Source organism: Eptesicus fuscus, chromosome 17 (assembly GCF_027574615.1).
Source record: "Eptesicus fuscus isolate TK198812 chromosome 17, DD_ASM_mEF_20220401, whole genome shotgun sequence".
NCBI classification, from domain to species: domain Eukaryota; kingdom Metazoa; phylum Chordata; class Mammalia; order Chiroptera; family Vespertilionidae; genus Eptesicus; species Eptesicus fuscus.
Genome location: NC_072489.1, coordinates 11,574,940 through 11,601,636, shown reverse-complemented (window position 1 = coordinate 11,601,636; position 26,697 = coordinate 11,574,940). Strand labels below are relative to the sequence as shown.

Below are 26,697 nucleotides of genomic sequence, written 5' to 3'. Positions count from 1 at the left end.
GCTTGTAAGTGTAAGCCTGTAAGAAGGGCTTCCCGATCTTGCACTGACACCCGGGTTCTGTACCCCAACCTAGTGATCCCGGCCACACGGGGGTCACACATCCCCTGACCAAACCCAGCCTGGTTCCACTCCCCACCCCCCTCTTCATGCTGGCCAGGGCCCCTTCCCTGAATGGGTCTTCCAGGTGGGGCCAGAGAGGCAGAGTAAGCAGGCCGACACCCCCTTGCTCCCCATAGTTTATACTTTGCCAAGTGCTGCTGCATAAATCATAGCACCCAACCTCACCCTTCCTGTGAGGGGTGTACCACCATCTGCCTCACAGATGAGGAAACTGAGGATGCAGGACATCAAGGGTCTTACCCAGGGGCCTGCAGCTTCACCTCTTTACCAAGGGCTGGTGGCCAAGATCTTTCTCCTCTAGAACCTCAACTTACCCTTCTGTAACCTGAGTGGGAGGTTAACAACATTTGCTCTGTGTGTGATAGAGACAGCACTAAATGAGATAACTTCATAACCATAAAGAGCTCGGCAAGACTTGTTGCTGTGTGACCTTTAGCTAGTCACTTAACCTCTCTGTGCCTCAATTTTCTCCTCTGTAAAACTGGGCTAATAAAGGACCCACTTGATAGGGTTGTTGGGAAGAGTAAATAAGCTGATATATGCAAACTTGTTAAGACAATGCCTGGCACATAAAAAGCAAAGTGTTGGCCAGTATTAATATCATATATTATCACTATTAGGGCTATGTAGGGCTGGGGGCAGGCTGGGAACAGGGGAGCCAGCTACGTCCCAAACCACCCCCTGCAACATCCTCTCCATCCCACTTGCAGTGATCCCATCAGTGTCCTCCCCCTCTGCTGTTCCCCCTCCCATGGTCCTGGCTCAGCCCGGTCTGTGTGAAGGAGCAGGGAAGCTGTCAAGACGACTCCCCTCCACCCTCCACGAGGGAAACATTCAGCAGCTGGGACTAATCGCACAGGGCCAGCCCCACCCCTGCAGTGAGGCAAAGCCCAAGTGTTTTCTTCTGTGGGGGGCAGGGCGGGAAGGGGGCTCCGCTGGAGCCTGACAGAAAGCAGATGTGGCAGGGGAGGAAGCAGCGGGGAGGAGAGGGTTCTCAGGAGATGGCTGCCCCCGCGGTCAGGGCTCAGGGGGCAGGAGAAATAAAGCAGCCCCTCCACCACTCTCTCCACCACTCGGCCAGGGGTGGGACGCCCAACCCTCCCTCTCAGCTCTTCACAAGCTCCTGACACCACCCCTCACCCTCTGCCCGGCCTGCAGCCTCCCTGCGGGAGGAGACCCCTGTGATAAGGGACTGGGGCTGGGCGGGGACCGGAGCCCGGTCCTGGGCCACTGATGCTGGCTGGCTAAGTGACCGCGCTCAAGTTCCGGTCCTGTCTGGGCCTCGGTCTCCCTGTTGCACACAGCGAGTGCTCAACGGACAAGGGCTGAGTGACTGGGGGAGGGTTTGGGGACAGGAAAGCAGGCCACATGCTCTTGGAAGATCCTTCTAGGTTGGGCTAGGGACTCTGATCCGGGCACGGAGATGGGGAAGGGGTCAGAGAGGCTGAGCTTGGACTGAGCTTGGCAGGAGAGAAACGAGGAAGCTGATGAGGCATTGCCGGCCTGAGAAAGGTGGCACCAGCCAGGACGGGCCTGGCATGGAGGAAGGGCTGCTGGGCAATGTAGGGGCAGGGCCTAGGAGGCTGGAGCCACTGCAGGAAGTTGGGTCCCACCCGCCTTGGGGCATGGGTCATGCCTCTCTGCTTAGGTCACAGAGGGCGTGAAAGGCGCAAGGACGAGCCTCCCAGACCCCCAGCACAGCCCCCCGCCCCTGCCCACCTGAGCCCCTGCAGGAACTGGCCCATTCTGGCTCCACGGCCCGCCAGCCACGTGACCTGTCCTCCCGGGTCCCCTCATCCCCACCCAGGCTACTCATCTGCCCCCCGGCAGCCCCGAACGTTCTCCCTCTTTTCTACTAACCTAGGGTAAGTCACATACACCCCTCGCCTCATTTTGCTCCTCTGTAGTTTGGGAAATAAGAGAGCTGACTTCAGGGGGCGGCTGAGAGGACGAACGTACAAAGTACTCGGAGGAGTGCCCGGCCACGCTCGCTGCGCTCATAATCTTCCCCATCGCTGCCTCTCCCGTCACCGAAACCCACCTGCGGCCGCCTCCTCTCTCCTGCACCGGGAACATGGCACTTTGGTCCAGCACATGGGCCCAGCTCAGCTGGGACACACACTGGGCCTGTGTGCCTCAGGGCCAGGCTCCCAACAGTTCAATTGGCAGCTCTGGGCCCCACCTCCACCTGGGGACCCTGGGGACCCCACGTGGCTTCTTGGGACCGTGCCTTCCCTGCCTGTGAAATCGGGATGAACAGAACCCAGGCGGAGGGCAGAGCACCGATGGAGGGCACGCGGGGGGGCTTGGCACAGGGTACCTGGGGTGACCACGCCCGCGATTCTGAATGCCAGTGGCCAGCCCTGTCTGACGGTTCTGTTCGCTTGGAGAGGAAGCTCCTGGAACCCCAGCACCCCCCGACCTTCACCTTCTTTCAGCGCCTGCACAGACCTGGCGAGAGCCCACGAGCCCTCCCAATAGCACGGCCACGCCCTGGGCTGGAAGAGCGGAGCCCCGTGCAGGCGAGCCTCTGACCGTCGGAGCGGGGCATGTGTTTGTGGCCTGGGCCCAGGCCTTGTCAGGAGTCGCCAGGAGAGGTCAGGAACCAGGACGGTCTCCTCCAGACTGCCCACCCCACCCCGGCCCCGACATGCTCCCCAGACACTGTGTGCGCTGTGCCCTGTGTCCGCCTCCCCCTGGTCCCCGGGGCCCGGGCCTCTCCCTCAGCGCCCTTAGGATGTGGGCCTGCCCCTCGGCCACGGCCAGTTTCGTCTGTCCGCCTGCGTGTGACTGTGGGTGACGGGACCATGAAAACCTTTGGGGCAAGGGGGCGGGGGGGAGGATGGCGAGCCTGCAAACAGGAAATGGAGGCCAGCACGAGGGTCACACAGTCACAGAGCATTTGGACCGCGAGCATCCTCTCCTCCTCCTCCTAGGAGGACAGGGGCCAAATTCTCTCCAGCGGCCCGGCAGCCCCTCCCGCCGCACTCTGCTCCCCCAGCTCCTCCCACGCCCCGTGCCAGCCCTGTCCCCTACTTGCACGTGCCCGTCCCCTCCGCCACCCCCACCCAGCCCTGAGTACACGACCCTCCACTCCCGGTCTGAGCTCAGAGCTCAGTCTGACATCACCGCCTCAGGGGGGCCTCCCCACGTGCCCCCAATGCCCGCCTCCGCACCCCTCTGCCTCCCTTTCCCTCAGGCCCCTCCGCCTCCTGCTGCCCTTCCATCCCTCCATCTCACAGCAGCATCCAAGTTCATCACTTCCCACATGCACCTGGGCTGCGGACTCAGGGCCTCGGTGCATTGCCCCTTATCCTCCACCCCTTCCCCGGGCAGCGGCACTCTCACCCCGTCTCACAGGAGACAGGAAAGAAAGCTCACTTGGAGGGATCTGGTCTCATCCTTGCCATAAGAAGGCCTACTGAGAGACAAAGTCACCCTCCCTCAGCCCTTCAGAGACCCGAGCCCCCTGCCTCCCGCACCCCCGCCTGCCCCGCCCGCTCACCTGCTTGTGCGGGTACACGTTGATGTGGCACTTGATGCACTCCTGCCCCATGTTGGCCCAGGAGTTCCCGCTCATCCATTTTCTCTTGCACTTGGGACACTTGTACTCGCCGAAGCAGCGCTTTTTGCCCTGGTATGGGGTCAGACCCTCGCCTTTGGGGCGTGCCTGGAGGACAGGAAGCAAACATAGGGGGTTGGGGTCCACCAGGCCAAAATGCTGCCCCCTTGAGGTCCCCCTCTTCAGCTCTCATACCCTGTGTCCCCGTGTGCAAGCACTCTGTCCCCAGTCCCGAGAACACCAGGGTCACCCCAGAGCACACGCGGGAACCCAAGGCTGGGAGGCAGAGGACAGAGGAGGTGGGGGTGGGGGGGGTGACGTCTTTTCCAGTCAAGGGCGCAGAGTCCTTAGTGGAGCTAGGAGTCACTTCCTTAGCTCGGCTGTCACAAAGAGGCGCGGGAACCTGCGCACGGGTGCTCGCTGGCTCCGTGTGTGGTTTAAGGGTTACTGACGAGGCAACACGGGCACCGCCCGGCTTCGTCCACATACAGGGCCTCACCCTGCTTCCCGCCACCCTCTCCCCGCCCTGGAGGCACGCCGCCCCGAAGACACACTCCGCATTTACAAACACGTGCAGCATATGTACACACACGCTTTCTTCCCTCGCTCGTTTAGAGACGTTATACTGGTTCTGCATCTTTCTTTGTTTTTACTTAACAATGTATCTTGGGCATATTATTGTAAGATGATATATACAGGAGGTCCCCCAAAATGTATACACACTTAACAGCTGATAGCTCAATTGATTTTTCTTACTTTCCAGATGTAACCCATTGGAATGACTAATTATTCAAAGTGTGTATACCTTTTGGGGGACACCCTATATCTAATCAAGTATCCTTTTCCCACATGAGGACAAACAGAGCTGCTGTTTTCTCACAGTTGCACGGTATTCGCACACTTGCAGTTCCAGTACAGTCACAGAACATCTGGGTGGGTTCCACTCTTCCGCTATTACCAACAATGCTCCAGTGAATAATGTGCATGCATGTGTGCGTGTGCGTGTGCGTGTGCATGTGTGTAGAAAGGGAGACAACATTTGTGGAATAAATTCCTAGAAATAAAAGTGGGTGTGCACTTTTAAGTTTTAAAGGTAACGACAAACCGCCACTGCCTTCCCCTGGGTGTCCCGACTTAACCTCCTCACCAGCCGTCCTCATCGTTGCCGACCCGAGAGGCAATCTTCTGAGAGTAGCTTTGACTCGTATGCCTTCTATTGGGAGCAAGAGAGACGTTCCCCATGCATTTAAGAACCATCAGCGAACTGTTAGTCCAAATCCTTTGTAAATCTCTTCCCCTGCTGGAGTTTGGTAATTTTCTTGGTCTATAACTGCACTTTATATATTAAGGAAACTAGCTTTTTCCTACATGGCATTTATTTTTATTTTTTTAAATTACTTTATTGATTAAGGTATCACATATTTACATGGCATTTTTTAAAATAGCTTTACTGAGATATGATTCTACATCTTACCTATTTAAGGTGTACAAGTCAACGTTTTGCAGTATAGTCACAGTTATACAACCATCACTACAATCTAATTTTAGAACATTTTGTCACCCCCAAAAGAAACCCTGTGCCCATTAACAGTCCCTCCCCATCCCACCCCACCTCCTCACCACTCAGGCCTAGGCAACCCCTAATCTACTCTCTGACTCTAAAAAGTTCTCTATTCTAAATATGTCATGTAAGTGGGATCATACAATAATGGTCCTTTTGTGTCTGATTTCTTTTACTTAGTGTAGTGATTTTAAGGTTCATCCATATTGTGGCATGTATCAGTACTTCATTCATTTTGTTACTGGAAAATAGTCCATTGTATGGGCATGCCATGTTTTATGTACACTCATTCATCAGATGATAGACATTGGGTTGCTTCCAATTCTCGGCTGTTAGGAGTAATGCTGCTGTGAACACTCATGTATGAGCTGCTTAGTGCTTATAAAGTTGAATTCGTTGCCCCAATATTTAAAAGTGAGAGATTTCACACAGAAATATGACCCATTGGTCTGGAATGCTTATGGCATCCATCAGCTGAAGTTGCGAAGTGGCCACCCCACCAGACCGAGGCCACCTGCACCGTGTCACCTGCGTGGCTCTGTGAGAGACAGGCTCTCACACAGGCTCTGCTCTGTGACCTCACACCTGTCCTTCCTGGACTGGCCTGAGCAGCACCCCTGGGGGCTCATTAGAATCGCAAAATCGCAGGCCCCTCCTCAGACCTACTGACTCAGAATCTACATTTCAACCAGAGGCCCAGGGCGTTCACATGCCATAGAGTTTAAGAAGCACTGGGCTATGAGATGATCTGTTTCCATAGTAACGTTTGCCTGGGAAACTGCCTGTTTATGAGGTTGTGCACCGAGGTCCAGAGCACAGACTCTGGATCCAAATCCAGCTCCGTGGTCTTGAGCAGGTTACTTCACATAAGCGTGCTCTCAGGATTGAATGAGATAATACACGTAAAACACTTAAAACTGTGCAAACCACTCGACCTCTGTGTGCCTCGGCTTCTTCGTGTGGAAACCCAGGGTGATGATGAGGGCCTGCCGCCCAGGGCTGTTGGAAGAATGGCTGCTTCCGTGCACATGGACGTCTTAGCTCGGTGGGTGAGCACTGCAAGTGCTGTCACCATCGGCGATTTAGTGTGATTCTCTCCTGGGCCTATCCAGGGAGAGGGAGCAGGCTCGGTCCAGGAGACGGGAGGCTAGAGCTGAGGCCAACGGGCACAAAACATAAGAGGGAAGTTCCCAGGATGGGGGGAGGCCCGGGTAGAGGTGGGCTTGCACCCCCGGGTTGCGGGGAAGCGAAAAAGGAGCAGCATTAGGTGCCTTCCGCTTCTGGAATTCTCAGCCAGGCACCCAGGCTGCGGAGGCTGCGGAAGCTCTGCAGACGGGGCTGCCGGAGGGCAGAGAGAGGGCGAGGAGAGCAGACATTTACGAAGCACTGTGTGTGCTGGCTTTGTGCTCAGGGCTCCGCATCCTGCAGGCCCCATTCACCTCTCCTCATAACCCTGTGGGCAGGGAATATCACCAACCCATTTACCAGATGGCGAAACTGAGGCCCGGGGAAGGAACAGGACTTGTCAAAGAGGAGCAAGAGGCGAGGCCCCGTCTTGGCTCACCTTTTCCGTCACCCCCAAGTGTGTCCCCATTATGAAGCTGGGCCTGTGCTCAGGAGGAGAAATCCACCAGGCCACGGGGCCCCCAGCTCAGGCAGCCGGTGGCTCTGTCCTCCTGCAGGTCAGAGGAGGGACGTGGCCTGGCAAACGGGTGATGGAGGCGAGCAGCCGCTTCCTGGAAGGGCTCAGTCCCAACGTGGTTTATGCCTACAGATGAGGGTAGGGCCACAGGGAGCAGGACTTTCTGACAGAACAAAGGCTTCTCTACCCCCCACACGATCCCTCTGCTTCCTCTCAGAAAGGCACGGCCTCTTCTCATAAACTTCGCATGAAACAGCCGGTTATGCTGACGGCTCTGCAGGGGCCGCCACCGCCTCAGCCGGGAAGGGTGCCAGGTCCAACCAGGCTCTCCTGACCCGGGCCCCTGCCACGTCCCCTCTGGGGAATCAGATCTGCCAGGAGCCTGGGCAAAGCTCTCTGGGGCTCAGAAACCACCGCTTCAGGCACGGACAGGCCCTCTGGAGACCAGAGAATCAAGGGGCTTGCTCAAGGCCACACAGCAAATCGGGGACTGAGCTGGGAGGAGGGACTGGGTCCCCCTGACCTCTGAAGCTGGGGTAGAATTGCCGTGGGGGGCAGCTTGGGAAGTGGGCGGTGGCGGCCTGCCTGCGTGGGAGTAGGAGGAGCAGTGAAAGCGGGGCTGGGCGGGGGTGGGAGAGCCGTCCATGCGGCCAGCGTCTTGGGAAGAGACGCAGATGATGCTGGCACTATTTGGACGCTTCTTCGGTTTTCTTTCCACCAACTCATGAGCTTTCTGGCCATTGGCCATAACAGGGTGCACTCCCGGTCACTGGGGACAGGTAAGCAGACGCGGGGTGAACAACTAACTACCAGGAAAGTTGCCCCGGGGCCTTATGACCTGGTCAGGCAGTTGGACCGGGTCACGCTGAGGGCATTTCCAGCTCTAGTCCTTCCGCCTCTCGTTGCTGGTGAAGGGCCACCAGGCAGGTGTGAGAGGGGCACTCGCAGACGCTGCTGGGTTGAGGGCTGAACGGGTATGTTTCCTACTGTATCTCCATCGTGCAACTAGGCAGTAAGCCTTCAAATGTAAAAAAAAAAAAAAAAAAAAAAAAATTCCAGTCCTCCCCCTCACAAATCCAGTCCTGAGCAACCATCCTAACCGTGACCAGAGTTGTGGACCAGAGTCCTGTTCTGGGATGTTCATCGCGGCCTCGTTTATGACAGTGAAACCCTGGAACAAGCTAAGCATCCAACATGATGCTCTGCTTCCCTGCACGATGTCACACCCATTGGATGAGTGACAACAGAGCCATTAAAATATTTATGAGGATTTTTTAAGGGTTTGGGGAAATGCTTACAAAGAAAGTAGGATAAATGATCCAATATCGGCTGCTTTCAGAGTGAAACTGTAAAAAGGAAAACGAGGCAAGGAAAGGGCTGGCGGGAAATCAGCCAGAAGGGCTCAGAGGCTGCCTCCCGGAGTCGGCGTGCTCCGCTCTAATTAATGGACTGTCTTTGACGAGTAGGCACCAGCACACCTTTGAGAGGATAGTTTGTCAGCCGACTCCCTGGCCTGAAGGCTCCGCCTGCCCACAAGGGGGCGCCCTGCACTTTCCCAACAGAGATGGTGACTCTTTCCCGCTTTGCCCCTGTGGGTGTGGACACTGGGGCCTGGGTTCAGGGCACTGGTAACCTCTGGCTACTGGTTCCGTTGGACTCTGCTCGGGTCCAAAGAGCTGCCCTCCTGCCATCCATGGAGTGGACTTCCTACTCCTGGGTCCCGTCTGCTCCCTGGATTTGAGGACAGCCAGAGAAGTATCCACACCCGTCACAGGACACAAGAGCCCAGCTGGTCCCTGCCCATTAGCATCCCTGCCCTGCTTCCCAAAGTCCCACCAGGAGTGAGCCAGCCTTTAAAAGGGTGAAGCAAGTTAGAGGGAGTCCTTTTGCAGGGAATTGACAGTCAGCTGTGGCAGCTTGAGGCCAAGCATCCCAGGGACCCTGGGCTCGGGAGGTGGCAGCACCCGGGGTTGCTGAAGACCTGCGGCTACGCCCTGCACGGCACGACCAGGGCGCACAGGGTCTGCTCTCAGGGTACCGTCCCGGCTGTGGGCCCAGCGCAGGGCCCGTCCCAGCCCGGCCGCACCACCTCCGCCTGCCCAGGAGCAGGCTGTGCCTGGCCAAGCGCTGGGACAGACGAATAGCCACACGAATTAGGTGTCTAGTCAGGGCCAGACCCTCTTTGAGTCACTTTATGAGCCAAATAGGTTTAGTCCCAGGTTTCAGAGGAGAACACTGAGGCGTGAAGAGATTAAGGAACTTGCCCAAGGCTACACCATCAGCAAGTGGCAGAGTCTGGATCTGAACCCTGGCCGTCTGACTCAAGCCCACTCTCTCAATTGCCCTGCAACATGCCAGGATCGCACGGAGGAGGAACCCGCCCAGCCAGGATGATGAGAAACAGGGAAGGGTTGACACTGTAGTGGATACTGGCACACTGGGTGGCCTTGGAGGCAGCCTTCCCCTCTCTGGGCCTCAGTTTCCCCATCTCCAGAACGAAGGTGGCCCTGACCGCTGGGCAAGGTCACTTTCCTCCTGAGGTCAGAGGTCAGCAGCCCCACGGCCGCTCCCCCTCTGCCATGGGGCTCTAGGCCGGCCCCACAGTGCGTCCAGCTGAGAGGCACTGGCTGGAGCCAGAGGAGCAGGGAGGAAATAAGGAACAGCTGGGCTCCCCCTGGCTCGCTGTCCGCCCGTCTGCCTGCTCTCCTGCAGCTGGGCCACTGAGGTGGTCCTGGCCGAGAGGAGAGACAGGAAGAGCCGGGTCTCAGGACTTCGCGACGCCCTTCCCGCAGATGAGGACACGAGGCTGAGAGGCAGGGGGTCTGGCCCACAGGCCCAGGGCTCTTTGCGCATCCTGTTGGCCCTTCCTGGACAGTCCACAGGGTCTGGACACCCTTTCTGGAAGCCAGGGGACCACCATGGGAAGACTGTGCTCCTCTCTCTTTTGAGGGATAATCCATCCTTTTGAGCCCCGCCTTTCGGCCCACAGGTGCCCCTCTGCCCTCCCTGTGTGTCTCCTGGAGCCTGGGCCAGTGGGGAGGAAATGGGCTGTGGCCAGAGGCCCCGATTTGGGCCGGGCTGCCTTAGACCTGTCTTAGAGCCTCAGATTCTTCATTTGCCAAGGGAGGGGCTGCTCTGAAGGAGCTGGGACACTGACCTTTAATGAGCACTTCCTATGTGCCCTCCACTCCCCGACCCCCTCCGTCTGACGGGAGAATACACTGAGGCCAGAGAAGCCAAGCACGCCCTGCAGGGCCCCACAGCCGCGCAGCCAGGACCTGAACCCTGTCTGCTGACTCCAAAGCGACACGTTCCACCTCACGCACGGCCTCTCCCGAAAGGTTGTGAGAAAATGAGAGAACAAGCCTGTTCCGGGGAACACGACCCGCCTCTGACCTCCGACCCCGGGCCGCCACCTCGATTATTGCTTCCTTCAGCTAACGTTTATTGAGCACCCACCCCGCACAAGGCTTTGTGGAACCTTCCAGGAATATGGCCATAAGCCAGACCGATGAGGAAGACTCCCAGACTCCCGGGCCTCCCTTAGGGGCCAGTCCCCCGCCCAACGGTGGCCCATGCCAGTCACCCACACCACTGGCCCCTTCCAGACCCGAGCCCAAGTCACTCGCCTCCAGAAACTCCTCTGGACCCACAGCCTTAGGCCGAGGCCGCTCTCCCCCAGGCCTCCTGCGTGACAGGCATGGGCCAACGAGGGGCCCCTAAAGTGCTCGCTCATCGATGCAACAGCCCATGCGACGAGCACTCTTAACCCTAATGGCAGGTGAGGAAACGGGCTCGGGAGGGGCAGTGACTGGGCTGAAGTCATGATTAGTAAGCGGCAGGGCCGGTCTCTGAGCTCAAGTCTGTTCAGTGCCAAAGCCGTGCTTTTCCTTCCCACGTGCTCTGTGAGTGACACTGTTTTAGGGACACTCAGGAGGCTCCTGCACTCCAGTGTCCGCAGACATGGCCTCGGGGGCCGGCGGGAGGCCTGGTCCAGGCAGCTGCAGACTCCACGGAGGCCCCAGAGGAGGCGGCCATCAGAGGACAGGTGGGCTGGGCCTCGAGGCCTGCCGGCTGCCGGGAGGGAGGGAGGACGCCGCGAGGCCCCCGGGCTTCCTCCGAGCCTCAAGGGCCCCCTTGTCTGAGCACAGGCATCCTCGCCGCCTGCCCCAGGCCCCCTCCCCTCTTCGGGTTTCTGCCGCAGCCCAACGTGGGCCCAGAAGGCCCAGCCTCCTCGGCACGCCTCCCACTGGGTTCCCAGGCCAAAGCCACTGCAGAAATGCCATCCTGACTCCACAACACTGGGGTTTGTCAAAGCGCAGGGAACAATGGGAGCTTTCACAGTGCCAGGAAAAGGGCTCAGGAAAACCCTGGGGAGGGGGCACGGAGGGGTGTGGAGAGGAGGGAAGGGCCAGTGAGAGAGGAGAAAACAAGGGAGACGGAGGCAGGGAAGAGAGGCAGAGGACGGCAGGAGTAAGGGGCGGGGGGGGGGGGGGGGGTAGCGTGAGAGCCGAGGGCATGAGCAAGGCTGAGGAGAAGAGTGGGAAGACAGGGCCGCTGAGAGAAGGTGGGAATGAACGGAAGGGACAGAGGAAATGGCACAGGGTGAGACAGAGGCCCTTCCAGGACCCAGAGGGGTCCGAGGCCCCAGCACCCCCACATGCCTCGGGGTGCGTGGCCCCGAGGAATCCCGGCCCAGAAGAGGAAAGAAAACCCTCTCTCCAAACCCTGCCCCGGGCCAGGCGATTTGAAGTTCTCTCGGGCAAAACATTGCGGAAAGCGGAGACTTTTTAATCACATGATCCGCCACTCCCTGAGTTATCTGTTTCCTGCTGCTGGCTGCCCTCCACTAGCAAACCGCACGGAGCAGAGCCGGGGCGGGAGGGGAAGGGGGCCATCCACAGGGTGGAAAACATCCGAATCCCAGGGACTGCCGAGGCCTGGGCCTCCCTCCCCTCCTGCGACTGCGGAGCCCGTGCGGCCCGGGGCTGGGGTGAGCCCGCAACCAGCAGTGGTGGGCAGAGAGCGGGGTGCTGCTCGGACTCCGAACACCACTGTTGTCCCGAGTGGGTTTCCAGGTCCCTGTCTGGGGGCCCTTAGCTCAGTTCGCCCTCTCCTCTGCCTGTGGCCCCTGCCCTGGCAGAGCCCCCGGGGACTTCAGTGGCCATTTCAGGCTAGAGGGCCCCTGCCATCCACAGGGCTGAGGCAAACACTCGAGGCTTTGGGGCCCCTTCCCCTCTGGCCCAGCTGATCTTCTAACCGTGCTACTCCCTCCTACAAAACTCATACTCAAACAACAGCAACAAAGTCAGTTCCTGCACAAGATGCGTCCCACCCCCACCCCTTTCCCTTGCATTTGCTGCTCCCTGTACCCCAAACACTTCTCCGCCTGGCGCATGCCCGTGTAGCCTTCAAGGCCAAGCTCAAAGGGCACCCCTCTGGCCTCCCACATCTGAGACAGGGTTGACTCTTCTCCGGCTGCTCACCCCACCTTCCGAGGCCCAGCCTCGTGCGCTGGCGAGAACCCTCCCGCCGCCTCCCCAGAGGAGGTCTTGGCTCCCCAAGCTCCCAGGGGACCCTGTGGTCGGCACCACTCACTTTGCTTCGGTCATGTCCTGCCCTGACCCGGCCTCCGCACGCCAGGGATTTCATCCCAAATATAAAGGCTTCCACGAACTGCCGTTTCCGCCGTCTTGTTTCCCACCGGGCTCTGCGCGTGCTGCGGCCACACGCGGCCCTCCATGTCTCCCGCTCCCTCGGAGCACCCAGGGGGCCTCAGCACACCGGGAGCTGCAGGGGACCCAGGTGTGGCAGCATCCAGGAAGGGTGAAGAGAGCGGGCCAGAGCCAGGGTCACCCATGCAGGAGGTGGTGATGCTGGTCCTCAGCCTGGCTCCATCCACGGCCAGGACGCCCTCCTCGGCTGTGCTGACCACTCTGGTGGGTCACCTCGGGCAGGATTTTCACACACAGCCCGGCTGGTCCCTGGCTCTGCACCTGAGGCCGCCCCTGGTGAGGCCTGGGCAGATGTGACCCGGCTAGATGAGGCCACGACCAGCCCCGTCCTACCTGGGGGCGGGACTGGGGGGCAGGAAGGCGGTGGGCTAAGAGGAAGAAAGGCCACCCCCTGGAGTGAGGCTTTGGGGGTGAGGGCCACAGCCCCAGGAAAAGGGGACAGGGGACTCAGCTCAAAATAGCGATGGGGGAGGCTGTGGCGTGGCCGCGTGCCAGGGGAGAACTCTGATCTGCCCTGGCCGGTGAAACGCTGAAGTCAGCAGTTTGGGGCCACTCTGGCAGGAGCCGTGGGGGCTGGGAGGCTGCGGGCCTGATTCCAGCTTGGGCTCCGTTCTCCCATCCGTCCCTCCTGTCTCGGGTCCCAGTGTCCTCCTCTGGCCACTGAGGGAGAGGGAGAGGCAGGCTGTCTGCCTTGGAGAACTTCCAGCAGGTGTGTGTTGGAGCCACGACGGCCACAGGCACGACGTTGTGTGCCAGCAGCGCGTGCACCTGCCTTGTGGGCAGCTTCCCTGTGACCCCATTTCCAGATGAGAAAACAGGCCCAGAGAGGTTAAGTCACCTGTCCAAGGTCACACAGCAGGTAAGTGGCAGGGTTTGAACCCCGGGCGTGGTGGCTGTTGTCTGACACCTTCATTGCGGAGTGAGGTCCAGAGGCTGCGGACTGGTTCCAGGGTCACCTGAGGCAGCTGTCGTGGGGCGGGGTTAAGAGGTTCCTGGGGGCCAGCCAGGCATCTGCCAGCTTCCACTCGCTGGTATTGGAAATCGGCGGGGAGGAGGGTGTGTGGGCACGCCGGTGCATTTGTGCGTGTGTGTGCCTCTCATGGTCACGGCAGGGCTCCGTGGTCTTCCTCTTGGGGGTGGAGGGCATCCCACAGTGTAAGAGCTGCTCTGATGTCACTTTCCGGGGGTCCCGGGGGGAAGCAAACCTGACATTTCCCACCCCCACAGCCCAGCTGCCGCTGCCCCCGCTTCCTCGCCCAGGGCCTGGAAACGTCTGCAGAACGGCCCCTTCCACACGGGCCCCAGGGCAAGGCGCCCGCGTGGCTCTGCAGGAGGCAGGATGAGGGCGCCGTGCCGGGTGCCCCAGACGCTCCATTCCTCTCCCTGGGCTCCGCGCTCCTCCGCTGTGAAGCCCGCACAGCTGCTGCCACGTGCGGCATCGCGTCCACCCGCCCATTCCATTCCCACCACGATTCCTTCAGAGGAGCGCGCCAAGGCACAGAGGCTGGGAGCTTTGCCGGAGGCCGCACCGCCAGAAAGTAGCAGACCTGGGATCCCAACCAGGCCCGGCTGACTTCCACGTGGTCCGCGGCTCTGACCTGGTGAGGTGCCCTGGCCATTGTCTGTGGGCAGCCTCATGTGACCATAACCTTGCTGTGCCGTGAGAACGGAGAAGGAGTGTGTGCCCAGGCAGGGGAGGCCTCGCTGGCGGCGCTCACTCTCACACCCGCCTCCGCCCGTGCTGGTCCACCAGCTGGCAGACCTCTCTGCCCAGGTGGAGGCCGCACCTACAGGAAGCTCTCCTAGGCTGCTCCTGTCTGCGGGGGCCCCTCTGGTCTCTGCCCCCCCTGGGGCTCCCTCCCTTAGCAGTCCCAGGACCCACGGCACCACTGAGGAAAAGCCGTGTATGCGTGCCCATTCCCGGTGCACACACCCTCAGCCAGGGTTCCGAGGTGGCTCCTTTCACGTGATGGCGCTGCGGCCTGAGCCCGGCCGACAGGGACCTCCGTCTCGGAGCGCGTGTTCCCGAGAGCTCTGGTATGGGAGCTGGGCTGGCCGGGCTGTGTGCTAACCGTCTCGTGTACTCGGCACAGTGACCCTACCACCCACAGCGCTAAGAACACCAGTCCATTTTCCTTACCAGAAAACTAAGGCTCATTTCCAAGCCACACAGATGCCAAGTCTGCATTCCACGTTTCTGACTCCAGATGCCCAGGCGCCTAGTTCCAGAGCCCAGGCTGGTCCTCGCCCTGGAGCAGGCATCCAAACCACTGGGGCTCCCTATCACGCAGCCTGCGGGGCCCTGGCCCAGACGCTCTACCCCCCAGGTCTGGGTGGGCCCGAGAATCTGCATCCTAACAAGCTCCTGCGTGAGGCTGACTCTGCTGGTCCCACGCTGGGGAACATGGCTCGAGTCTAGATGATTCTGCTAGAGCAGGAGTGTCCACCAGGGACCACCTTCCCCACGCTGCCCACTGCCCACAGGCTCATTCTACCCCGGGAAACAGAGGCACAGAGGAGCAGGGGCCTGTCCACTCCATAGCTTAGGGTCGGGGCCAGAAATGGAGCCCGGGCGCCTCGCTGCAGAGCGGCTGATGCGGGACAGCGAGGCGGTTGCGCTCGGGTGTGGCGGTGGCGGCGGTGGAGGTGGTGGCAGGGTGCTGGGGGAGGGCCAGCCCGGCTCTCCTGGACCAGCCCCAAACCTGTGACTCCTCGGCATCTGGAAACTATCACGGGGAACAATGAAGGGAGTGGGGAGCCTGGCTGCTCGGGGCTCGAGCCTTGTCTGTGTGGGACAGCAAAGGAAGCTAAGGCCCGCAGGCATCCCCTGCCCCCACCTCCACCGCCACTGTTTGCCTTGGCACTGGACACACAGGTCCCCAGGGCCAGCTGTCAGGAAAAGCCAGCCCCTGAGCTGCAGTGGGGGCTGCTGGCCAGGCTGGATGCCCAGGAGCCTGGCCAGGAGTCAGGAGGTCCCAGCCGGCTCAGTTTCCTGCTCAGCCTGCAGGATTCCAAGCTGATTATTGTGCCTCCCTGGGCCTTGGTTTCCCCAAAGGAAGCTCAGGTACCACCCGCCTGGCTGGCTGCTCACCACGTGCCAGCAGCATGGATCTGGCCAGCTTGGTGCCGGGGCCTATGTTGCCACTGTCCTCTGTGGAGCAGGACAGGGGCCGAGGAACCGTCACCGTGTGCACTTGCCCTGCCTGCCACCCGGTCCTCCCCTCATGCCCTCAGCACCCATGAATCGAGTGCCCATTATCCACCAGGCACTGGAGCAGGTGGAGCAGGGTCAGTAACAAGAACTTACAGTCGGGAGGGAAAGAAACAAGCATTTCATTCAAATAACGTTGTGACGAGGCTGTGGCGGACCTGGGTGCCACGACAGACGCAGCGGGAGTCCTCTCTTCAGAGAGGGCAGCCACGCTGCCGTTCTGTCCCAGCCTCTGACGTTTCACAGCTCACACTGCTGCACGGCGGGTGTTTTTAACTGCGGCCTGGGACGCGTCCTCTCCCTGCCTGGGTCTCAGAGTCCCCATGTGTCACTGAGGGGAGGGACTCGAACCAGGAAAGGCAAATCCTTCCTCCTGGGTGTCCATGCCAATTCCTGGCTGCCAGAACACCGTGTGGAGGAGGATTCTGCAGCTGGGTCCTAGCTCAATAGGCCAGAATGGTGTGACTTTGGTGATGTCCGCCTCACCATGGCCTCGGGCAGGGGTGACAGGCGCCCACGACCTGTGTTAGCATTCCTGCCGAGGTGGTCCCTAAAGATCCACCCGGTGCAAAGGCTCCCCACGCAGACAGCACGCAGGCTGCAGGCGTGGGGTTCGAGTCCTGGAACGGACCCTGACCTGTCGTGAGGGAGGGGCCGTGGTTTCTCCCATCTTGCTCTGCCTGTGTCACATGGCTGCTGTGCCTCAACACATGATCTGGCTGCAGAAGCGCTTTAGAATCCCGACACCTGCTCCGGAGCGTTGCCTCCCAGCCCTCCCTGCTGACACCCCCGCCTCTGGGGCCCCCGGCACTTTGTCGCTGTCGGAGGCACGTAGGATGCCCCCCTCAGGTGGTGTGTGTTTGCCTCCTCCCCAGGGACAGAGACCATGTAGGACTCCTCTCTGATTCCCGGGCCCAGAGGGGTCTGGCACTGAGCACGGAGCCCCTGGGGAGGAGGTGAAGGACAAAGTGACCGTTTAGACGTGACTTTCAGCCTAAAATAAGTGGCTAGAGGAGAGAGTCGGGAAGAACTGGGGTGGCCTGGGGAGGGGGCAGGCAGCAGCCTGGTGACTTCCTGGGCAAGCATGCCAGCCCATGTCCCTGGTCCTCAGTGTGGCTATTGTCCCTGCTGGCCCAGAGAGCAGGCTCAATGGGGCCTCTGTCCCTCCTCGGGCAAGCCAGCCCAGCTCGGTGGCGTCCCACCCCGGCAGCTGGGAAGCGAGGGCCGACACTTCCTGTCCCCACTGCGAGTGTTCGGAGAGGCAGGGGGAGGGCAGGGGGCTCTAAAGACAAGCACCCATCTGTGTCCCCAGAGGAGGGCTGCCCAGCTGGGGGATGAGTGGGAGAGGGACAGCAGAGCTGAGGCCGTGCTCACCCCTAGGGCACATATCTAGGGCACATATCTAGGTTTGGGGTTCAAGCTCAGCCCCTCTCCTCTAACCCGTTCTCCTCTGAGCTGGAATGTCAGGAGGGCTCTCTGGCCCTCTGGCTCTGCCTCCACAGGCCCAGCACACCCCTGCCTCACCGAGGGGCCTTTGCGCTTGCTGTTCCCTGCGCCAGGAATGCATTTCCCCCGGATCTCCACATTATCTGTTCCCTGCCTCACTGGTCTCATTCACGTTGCACCTCCGCGGAGAGGCCTGCCCGGCAACCCGGTCTGAACATGACCTAACACCACAGCATCTGTTTTTATGTCTTTACTCTCTGTCATCCCTCAGAAGGTGACCTGAATTCTCCCCTTCTCTTTCATGGTCCTAGAACAGTGCCTGGCACACAGCAGCTGCTCAATAAATACATGCTGAGTGGGCAGACAAAGCAAAACACGTTGATCTACATGCCCCCCCCTCCTTCAGCCCGAGGTTCACACAGGGGCTCCGGGGGAGGGGACGCCAGCATCGCCGCCTTGCAGGGCAGGGCAGAGCTCAGACCGCCTGGGTCCACGTCCAGTGCTGGACGACAGTCTGGAGCAGAGGCAGAGAGGAAGGAAGGGTGGCCCGGTTCCCGACAACTCTTCCCGGACCTTCTGGAGCCACTTGCTCAGCCAGGGCCCCCCGCCATGCTGCCAGAGGGCTGCCATGCCGCAGGAGAGGGCTGGTCAACCTGACACGAATCATCAGGGGCACATCTTCCTCCCAGGGGTGATGCCAGGACAGTACTCGGTACAGGGCCCAAGGCAGGCCCCTGGAAGCCCACCATCCCCCGTCCCTGGAACCCATCTGTGTGCCCCTGACTGGTCCCTGACCATCTCTCGCATCCTTCCTTGCCCCCAGCAGCCCAGAGGCCAGAACAGCAGGAGTGGGGGAAGCGCCCGGGCGACCTGGGCTTGTGGAAGCCCCGGAGCAAAGCTTCCTCGCTCTGCCCACAAAGGGGCACTGAGCCTGCGCACTGAGCTGGGCCTGGGCGGGCTCACGGCTGCAGACAGGCACCGGCTGGCAAGGCCCACAAGGACCGATGCGCACAGCTGGTTTTCACGGGCGCACACTTTGAGATGGCCTGCCAGCTCTATTTTAAGTCAAACAACAGGGAAAGAAGTGGTCGAGGAGGCAGCAGCGGCTCCTACGCCTGTTCCGGGACCTAAAGGAGGTGGGTTCGCTGAGCTTCCTGTCCCCCTCGGGGCTCCCTGGGCTTGGCGGCAGTGTGCAGCCGCACGGGCCTCTCTGTGAGTGTGTGCACCACATCGGTGAGGGGTGTGCGGGCGGCATGCACACTTGGAGCTCCGTGCTGTGCGCAGGGCTGGGCAGAGCCCCCCACAATACACCCACCTCCACAAGCCTCAGTAGGTTGGGGGTAGGTCCAGGGCTGGTCAGCTACAGGCAGCTCTGGATTTCTCGAAATGATTAAAGGTAAATGCATGAGCCCCGCTGAGGGTCATCCTGTGCACCAGGTTGCAGGCTGAATTCCTGGACAGGCACATATCTAGGTTTGGGGTTCAATCCCCAGTTGGGGCGCGTACGATAGGCAACCGATCGATGTTCACATTGATGTTTCTCTCTCTTTCACCTGCCCCCCCCCCACCCCCCGCCCCATTCCTCTCTCTCTCTCAAACCAATAAAACATATCCTCTGGTGAGGATTAAAAAAAAAAAAAATCACTGTGTGAAAAAGTAGGAGAATCATGCTGAAGGAAGGAAAATGCAGTCATACTTATCTCCTCTGGAAAATGTCTTTCTAGTTCCTTGCTGCATGAGGAGGTGCCTGCTGTCCATCTCGTGACCTGCATCCTCTCAGCCAGCCGAGAGCAAAGTGAAGGAGAGCTGTGGCTATGCACTTCTGGGACCTGGGTTCGAATCCTGACTCTGCCATTACTGGCAGCAACAGTGTGGGTGTTCCCCACCCCAAGTGGGGATAATAACATCTACTGGATGGGGAACTGAGAAGATGTAATGAGTTTATGAATGCAAAGTGCTCAGCACAGGGCTGTAACTCAATATAAACACACCTCAACCCTCACTGTCACTATATGGACACTTAACCTAAAATCTCAGATATCCAAGGCCTTTATACTTTCTTCCCTATCTTGTCAACCCTCTGAAAATGCAAGTCTGAAATCCAAAATGTCACCCTCAGCCAATATAAATAAGTCCACTCAGTCTCCTTTAGCAAACACGGCTGCTGGTCAGAGCTGGGCTGAGTGTGAGGCGCTGGTCAGGTTTGCCATAGAGGAGCTCGTTTAACCCTCACGGTCACGGTCACGACCCACCCGTCCCAGCATGGGAAGGCCCAGCGAGGAGAGGGACTCTCTCAAGGTCTCACAGTGAGTAACCGGGGAGGGGGGCGCACATCCCACGCCTGTCTGTCCCCAGCCCCCCTCTGCCTCCTGGCCTCTGAGCCTGACGTGCACGGACACAGGACATGGCCAGGGGAGGTTGCACAGGGCAGGGAGAGTCATGCCCAGGCCTGGGGAAGTCCACCAGGCTCCTGTCATCCTCAGTCACAGGGCTGGTCCCTGTCACCTCCAGGAGACCCCAGGGTCAACTAGGTCCTGCAGAAAGTCAGTGGTTCTGCGCAAAAAGCGAGGCCTGGGAAGGACGGACGAAGACACCATGGGATAGCTGGACACTTAGCTGGGAGTCCTGGGTTCGAGCACAGGCTCTCTCAGACAAGTCACTGTCTCCTCTGGGCCTCAGTCTTCCCATCTGGAATCGGGATGTGTGTGTTTAGGGAGATGCTTTGGATGCAACAGACCCAGGTCTGAGCCAAAACTGACACTGGGCGAACTGACGGCTCTGCTGTGAGACCGGCCAGTGAACAAAAAGCATAAGAGATGCTGCTCCTCGAGCCCGCGGCCCTCCTGCTGCGGGCAAACAGGCCCCACACTTGCTCCGCCTTCGCTCCACCTTCCACTCCTCTGTCCACAGCGACGGAGCCAGAGCCTGTGCAGAGAGCGCTCTGCGGGGTCTCCGCTCTCCCCTTCCGCGCTCTGTCCCCCAAGAGAAGCCTTCCAGGCCAAGCAGGGGAGGGGGCACACGTCCAAGCTCACACAATCGCCACCTTGTCTCGGGGAGGCAAAGGCCAGGCTCCAGGCCTTGGCGGCCAGCTGCCCGGATGGAGCGGCAGATCACAGAGCAGCTGAATTTAGAATTTTTTAAAAAAACATTAGACCATAGCAGCTTAGATTCCTAGAACCTCTAAAATCCATAATAACAATAGACGTGGAGAAGCTTCCTCTCAAAGAACTGAAGCAGATGTTTCAGAAGGTTCCGAATCACACGACTTAGATACCGAACCTCAGACTTGAAAAATTCAGAACCACCAACATCAGCACTGCCCAGTGTGGGAAACCCCGTTTTTCAGAATAATACAACTGTGTGATCACACGGTCTGAGAAATCTGGGATTGAACATCAGATAGTGTCAGAAGTGGGACCCCCTGGAACATGGATTTGGGAATCTCACGGAACCGGTAGTCTTGCATTCCTGGGCCTCAGAAGGACTTGCAGCCCCCCGCCCCCTGCTCCTTGCACACACACCTGCCTGAGCACTACAACACTTCAGACCTGGGCAAAGGTGTGTCCGAATCATCGGAGAGCTAAACAATGCCCGTAGCCAGGCCCACGCTAGAGCTACTGAGTCAGAATTCCTAGCACCAAGCTAAAGAAAGCTCCCTCGGTGATTCTAATGGGAAGCCCCAGTTAAGAATCACTGATCTGGTAACCTCTCTTCCATGTTAAAAATGGGGAAACGGAGAATGCGTGTAACGGGCCCAAGGACACACAGCCTCAGACCAAGGTCAGACCCCTCAGGCCTCTCCCTGCCCGTTTCCTCTGCCTGGACCCCTCTGGCTCCAGGGGTCCTGTCCCCAACTCGCTGCATCTGCCTCTGAGCCCCCTGCTCCAGGGCTGCTCCTGTGGTCTTGGGCACCAAGTGGGCCAGGATGGTGAGACACCTGGAGGCCGCTCAGCTACCAAAACCAGCCCCTCCCTCCTCCCACCCACAAGCTCAAAGCCCTTCAGGTTGCTCCAAAGCCGGGCTGCAGGGCCGCTATGAAGGTCACCTCTAGGGAGGGCTGTAATGGAGAAAGGCCCCAGCCTGGGTCATAAGCCAGCTGTCACTAGCTTTCTGTGTGGCCTTAGACAAGTCACTCAGACTCTCTGGGTCCAAACGGTCTCAAGGCAGAGGCTGGACAGAGAGCCTCTGGGAATCCCTTCAGCTCTGTCTCCTGACCTCACACAACATGGCCACACATTCAAGGCCACGGGAGCCCTCGGCATCCTTTGGCTTATTCCCGATCAATCAGGAAGTTCCTTCTTACATCTAACTTGAAACCACCCAGCTATGGTTTCAGTCCTTTGCCTCCTACATAAAGATGGAGACTCTCTGGGCACAAATGCCCTTTCCTTGCTCGGAGGAAATCCCTGCCTTCTGCACCTGGCTGAGGGGCCCTCCCCACCCCTGCCCCTGTTGCAGGTCTGCCTGGCCTGCTGACTCCCAACAAATGGGGGTGGGACCTTCAGGAGCTGCCGGAGTGAGAGGCTGTCAGACCAACCTGACCCCAGTTTTAATCGGATGGGCTCACAGCTCCTGAGCAGCTAAGAGGGCAGGGGTCCTGCTGGCCGGTGCGTTTCCTCCAGCCAAGAACCCCGTGGGCCGTGGAGAGAAGGCCCAAGAATGGAGAAGCCCCAGGAATGGAGAAGCAGAGCCCAGACAGTCCTCAGACCAGTGCTTCCCAGATTTTACCGTGGCCACGTGTCCTGGGAGCTTGTGAAAGTGCTGATTCTGGCTCAGCAGCTCTGGGGCTGGGCCCTCAGTTCTGCATTCTGATAAGCTCCTGCTGAAGCAGCTGCTGGCCCTCAGACCACACGGTGCGAGGCAAGCCTAGATGTTCACAAATAACCATCTATTCAGTCCTAGGAGCCCTTACTCTTGTTCAGCTTGGCTTGCAAGTCATTTCCAGCTCTGTCAGGTCATGAGATCCACACGGCAGTCCCGAGGGGCGGACAGAATGCATGTTGCTGGGCCCATTGCACAGAAGGGGAAACAGGTGTAGCAAAGGCATAGGGCTTGTTCAAGGTTACCCACCTGGCTAAGCTCCCTCCTCTAGACTCCTCCTCCGTGATGGGGTTAGAACCATACGCCTGGCAATGACACCTCAGCCAGCAACTCCCTGTCCTGCCTCCCCACTCTGCAGGCCTGGAGGTAGCGGCCAGCTCCTCTGCCTGGAGGCCTCCCAGGGGTCTCCAGGGAACCTTCCCTGAACTGCTGGCTGCTGATCTGGCTCCCAGCGGGCTGAGTTGGTGGAACGGAGAGTTAGGAATCGGCTGGGTTCACGGGGCCTAAACCCCAGCTGTGCCCTTGGCTCCTATGTGACCCTGGGGAATGCCGGGATGTCTCTGAGAACTTCTTTGGCCCCCAGCACATGGAGGGTACTCAGCCATGTCAGCTCCCTGCCTTCCTTTCCTTCCCCACATCCCGATTGAGTCTTGTTCATTTTCCCTTCCTTGTTTACATATTTATGACAGCGTGACCTCTGAAGCAAGACTGCCTGGAATGTGACCCTGGGCAAGTCACTTACCCTCTCTGTGCCTCAGTTTCCTCCATAATAAGCGGATTAGATGAGTCAATATGTGTACCGTGCTCAGAGCAGCGCCTGGGACACGGCCGACGCTCCTGAAGCAAGAGCTACCACGCTGTTAGCACCTTCTCCATGCGATGGCCCGGCTCTGCAGCAGGTGCCCTGGCAGACGCTGGGGCGACGGTATCGAAGCAGCAGCAATGGCTCGCGTTTGCTGGGCACTCACCATGTGCCAGGCACTGTGCTAGTGATTTTGTGGACTTCCTGGCTCCACCCCACCCCGCCCCCACATCACAGTCAAAGAGAAAACCAAGTACTAAGCAGGGCCCTGGGTGGAGTCAGACAGACTTGGCCTGATATTGACCAGCTGTGAGACCATAGGCCAGTGACTTACCCTCTCTGTGCTACTTTGTCACAAAATAAAAGTAAAAAGAAAGGGAGGGAGGGAGAGAGCCACAGAGAGAAGGTGGGCCAATGGGCTGCAGGCCTGGCCCAGGCTAGACTGAGACTCCAAGGAAACCATGAGGTGGAGGTGCTTTCAGGCCACGCAGAGGGAGGTCTCATTTCTCCGGCCTCCTCACCCCACCCCACCCCAGGCCACGGGAGCCCTTCGCTGTCCCTGCGGCCTGATTGCTCTGCAGCCTAAACCTTAGGATGGGGGGCAGGGGCGGAGGGGAAGGAAGCCTGGCTCTTCAAGGCAGGCCAGGTCGGTGGTGCCAAGTCCTCAAAGCCAGAGGCTGGGCCACCTCCAGCCCCAGACCAAGCTACAGGTGCAGAAGGGACTCAGCGCAGGCTCCATCCCCATCTGGGAATGGGGCACCGGGACGCTGTGAGTGATCTGCCATCATAGGTGTGCCTGGGACCCCCCGGCAGGCAGGGCAGGGCCTTGGCAGCCCCCTGGCTCACACCCACCCCAGAGGCCCCTAAACCCTCACTTGCTCCCCTCCAGTCATTCAGCAAACACGGAGCACCAGCTGAACGCAGCAGGGCCTGCGCTTGGCTGCTCACCGGGCAGAGGGGCACATAGTGCAGCTGGCTGCTTTCAAAGCACGTTTGCTTGTCCCATCGCCTCCGGGTCTCATAGAGGCCCTGACGGAGAGGCCTCGTCGGTGACCCCATTTCACACACCGGGGGGTGTGGGGGCTCAAGGGCAGGGTCGACTTGGCCCAGGTTGAACAGCTGCTGAGGAGCAGGCCTTGGATAGGAGCTCGTGTCTTCTGACCCCAAAGCCCATGTGCCCTCTGCCTGCCAAGCGGACACAGACCCTGCCTGGGATGGGCCCTCGGGAAGCAGGAGACATGGCTGTGCCAGGGTCAGCCCCAGGCGAGGCAGGGCTCAGCAAGGCAGTGCAGGGCACCGGGGACACCCCTCAGGAGGGGTGCGTTTGGGATGTGGAGATGTGCCTGAATACTGGCGAGGGCACAGCGCAGCCAAGTCCCGGGCGTGGGGAGCTCAGCAGAACTCAAATGGCAGACAGCTGGACCCGCTCGGGGCGCCCAGGCCGGGGCCACACTGCAGGACCGGGCGGGCGGAGTGGAGCTCACACAACGAGGCGGCAGCCCCTGTCCTCCAGGCACTAGATGGGGAGGCAGGAGAGGTGAGAGGCCTTAGAACCAGGTCCTGGGTGGAGGTGCTGCTCATGAACAGTGGGGTTCAGAGAGGAGGGCCCGTGGGCCGGGGGCCGCTGGGGAAGGTGTCCCGAAGATGAGGGTGGGGGTTCAAGCCGGGCTCTGAAGGAGGGGCTAAGGAGGGAAAAGGTTAGGGAAGGACACGCAGGTTGCGCAATGGCATGAGCAACAGCCCAGAGGCTGGGGAGCCCCGGTGTGCATGTGTGTGTGCAGGTGTGTGTGCACCTGTCTGGGGTGAGCTGCCTGGCTGGGAGGGGCAGGGAAAGGAGGCTTCAATGCCCTGGCATCAGGCTGATTCTTACCTCCCTCACACCAACCCCGAAAGGCCAAGCTCCGGATCCTCACTTTACAAATGCGGGCAGACGGGGCGGGGGCCCAGCAACCTGACAGGTACACTAACAAGAGAGCTGACACTGAGTGCTGCTGGCCACCAAACACCGAACCCGCTGCTCTGCCCACACATTTCCCACGAACTCCCACAGCGGGTGAGCCCCTCTCACAGATGCCGAGGGGAAACCGCACAGCCCACGAGGACACAGTGGGACAGGGCACAGGGAGGGCTGCGGCCACCTCAGCAGCCTCGCTGCCTTGTGCACTGAGGCTGAGGGGAGCAGAACACGAGCCAGTCAGAACCTTCCACCACCCTGCACTGCTCCAAGAGAAAAGCACGCCGTGCGAGAGGCTCAGGCCATGGTGTGGCCTATAGCAGGCCATGGGCAGGGGTTGTTAGTGAGTGAGTGAGTGAGTGAGTGAGTGAGAGAAGGGGGTCCTTCCGGTGTTCAGAGGAGAGCAATCCTTTTGAGCTTGCGGACATGTGAAATCAGGGAAGGCTGCCAGGAGAAGGTGACACCAGCCAGCTATTCAGCCCAAGGATGCAACCGCTCCACTCCAGGTCTCCATCCACTAAGCCTTGCGGGTGATTCAAGGACCAGGATGGGGGCCAGGGGCAGAGGAATGAGAAGGGGAGGCCAATCGATATGGCAATATTCTGGGGGCTCCGATAAGTACAGGAACACGGGCGCTCTGAGTCACCATCTGCGGTCCATTTAAAAGGAGAACTGCCTGGCCGGCATGGCTCAGTTGTTGAGCGTTGACCCATGAACCAGGAGGTCACGCTTCAATTCCCGGTCAGGGCACATGCCCAGGTTTCAGGGCTCAATCCCCAGTAGCGGGCGTGCAGGAGGCAGCCGATCGATGATTCCCTCTCATCATTGATGTTTCTATTTCTTTTTCTCTCTCCTTTCCTCTCCCTGAAAATCAATAAAAACACATTTAAAAAAAAGAGAGAGAGAGAACTGGCAGCTGAGGATGTGAAAGTGGCCCTCTGGGACTCTTTCCTGCTGGTCTGGAGCAGCAGGAAGGACGTACAAGTGACGGCCTGTGAGCCCCACGCCCTGTGCCCCGCCCCTCCATCCACCCTGCAGCTGCTCTCACACGTCTGTGCCAGGGAGAGCACTTGGCAGGGTTATCCCCCTGCCTGGCCAGAGCGGAGCTGACAGGCCACAGGTGGCACTGGGCACCTTCCAGCCATGCCCCACCACCCCTCCTCCTGGAGCACCCACCCTGTGCCAAGCCGAGCCTCCAGGACCCAGTCCCTCCCTCCTCGCCCTTCAAGCCAACCTGGGTGACCCAAAGTCGCCAGAGCCTGCCCCTGCCCCCACCCCAAGGCTCCTGAGAAAGCACAGCCTTGTTGCATGGCCTCCCTGCAGCCCTTCCCCAAGGGAGCCCCCTCTGTGGGATGAGGGTGAGAGGGAGGACCTGAAGTACCTCTGGAACTTCTCGAACCATCTGAGGCATAATAACAATGACAGCCATTAACACAGTCACAACAGAACACTCGGGGACATATGGGGTGCCAGGCTCTCTGTTAAGCACTTTATGTAAAATAACTCTGCCCTGATTGGTGCAGCTCAGTTGGTTGGCGCATCATCCTGTACACCAAAAAAGGTTGCGGGTTCGAGTCCCAGTCAGGTGCAGGTTCCATCCTCGGTCAGAGCGCAAGCAGGAGACAACCGACGGATGTTTCTCACATCAATGTCTCTCTCTTCCCCCACCTCCTCTCTAAAATCAATAAGCATGTCCTCAGATGATAATTTTAGAAGGTAACGAGGTAGGTTTTTATTATCTTCATCTTACGGAGGAGAAAACTGAGACCTAAAGACATTGCCGTTTCCCCAAGGCCCCCGTTAGCTCGAGGCGGGGGTGGGGGGGGGGCGGCTGGCTGCAGGC

The 26,697-nt window shown here is 59.5% G+C and overlaps 1 protein-coding gene across 1 annotated transcript in view; it reads right to left on the bottom strand.

Annotated features, from left to right (window-relative positions):
- The window catches only part of ZCCHC24 (zinc finger CCHC-type containing 24), a 57,789-nt gene that overhangs the window by 5,708 nt on the left and 25,384 nt on the right, over nucleotides 1-26,697 (bottom strand). The window contains exon 3 of the mRNA XM_008145298.3: nucleotides 3,626-3,790. Coding sequence (XP_008143520.1) covers nucleotides 3,626-3,790 — 165 coding nt within the window. The remainder of the gene's footprint in view (nucleotides 1-3,625; nucleotides 3,791-26,697) is intronic.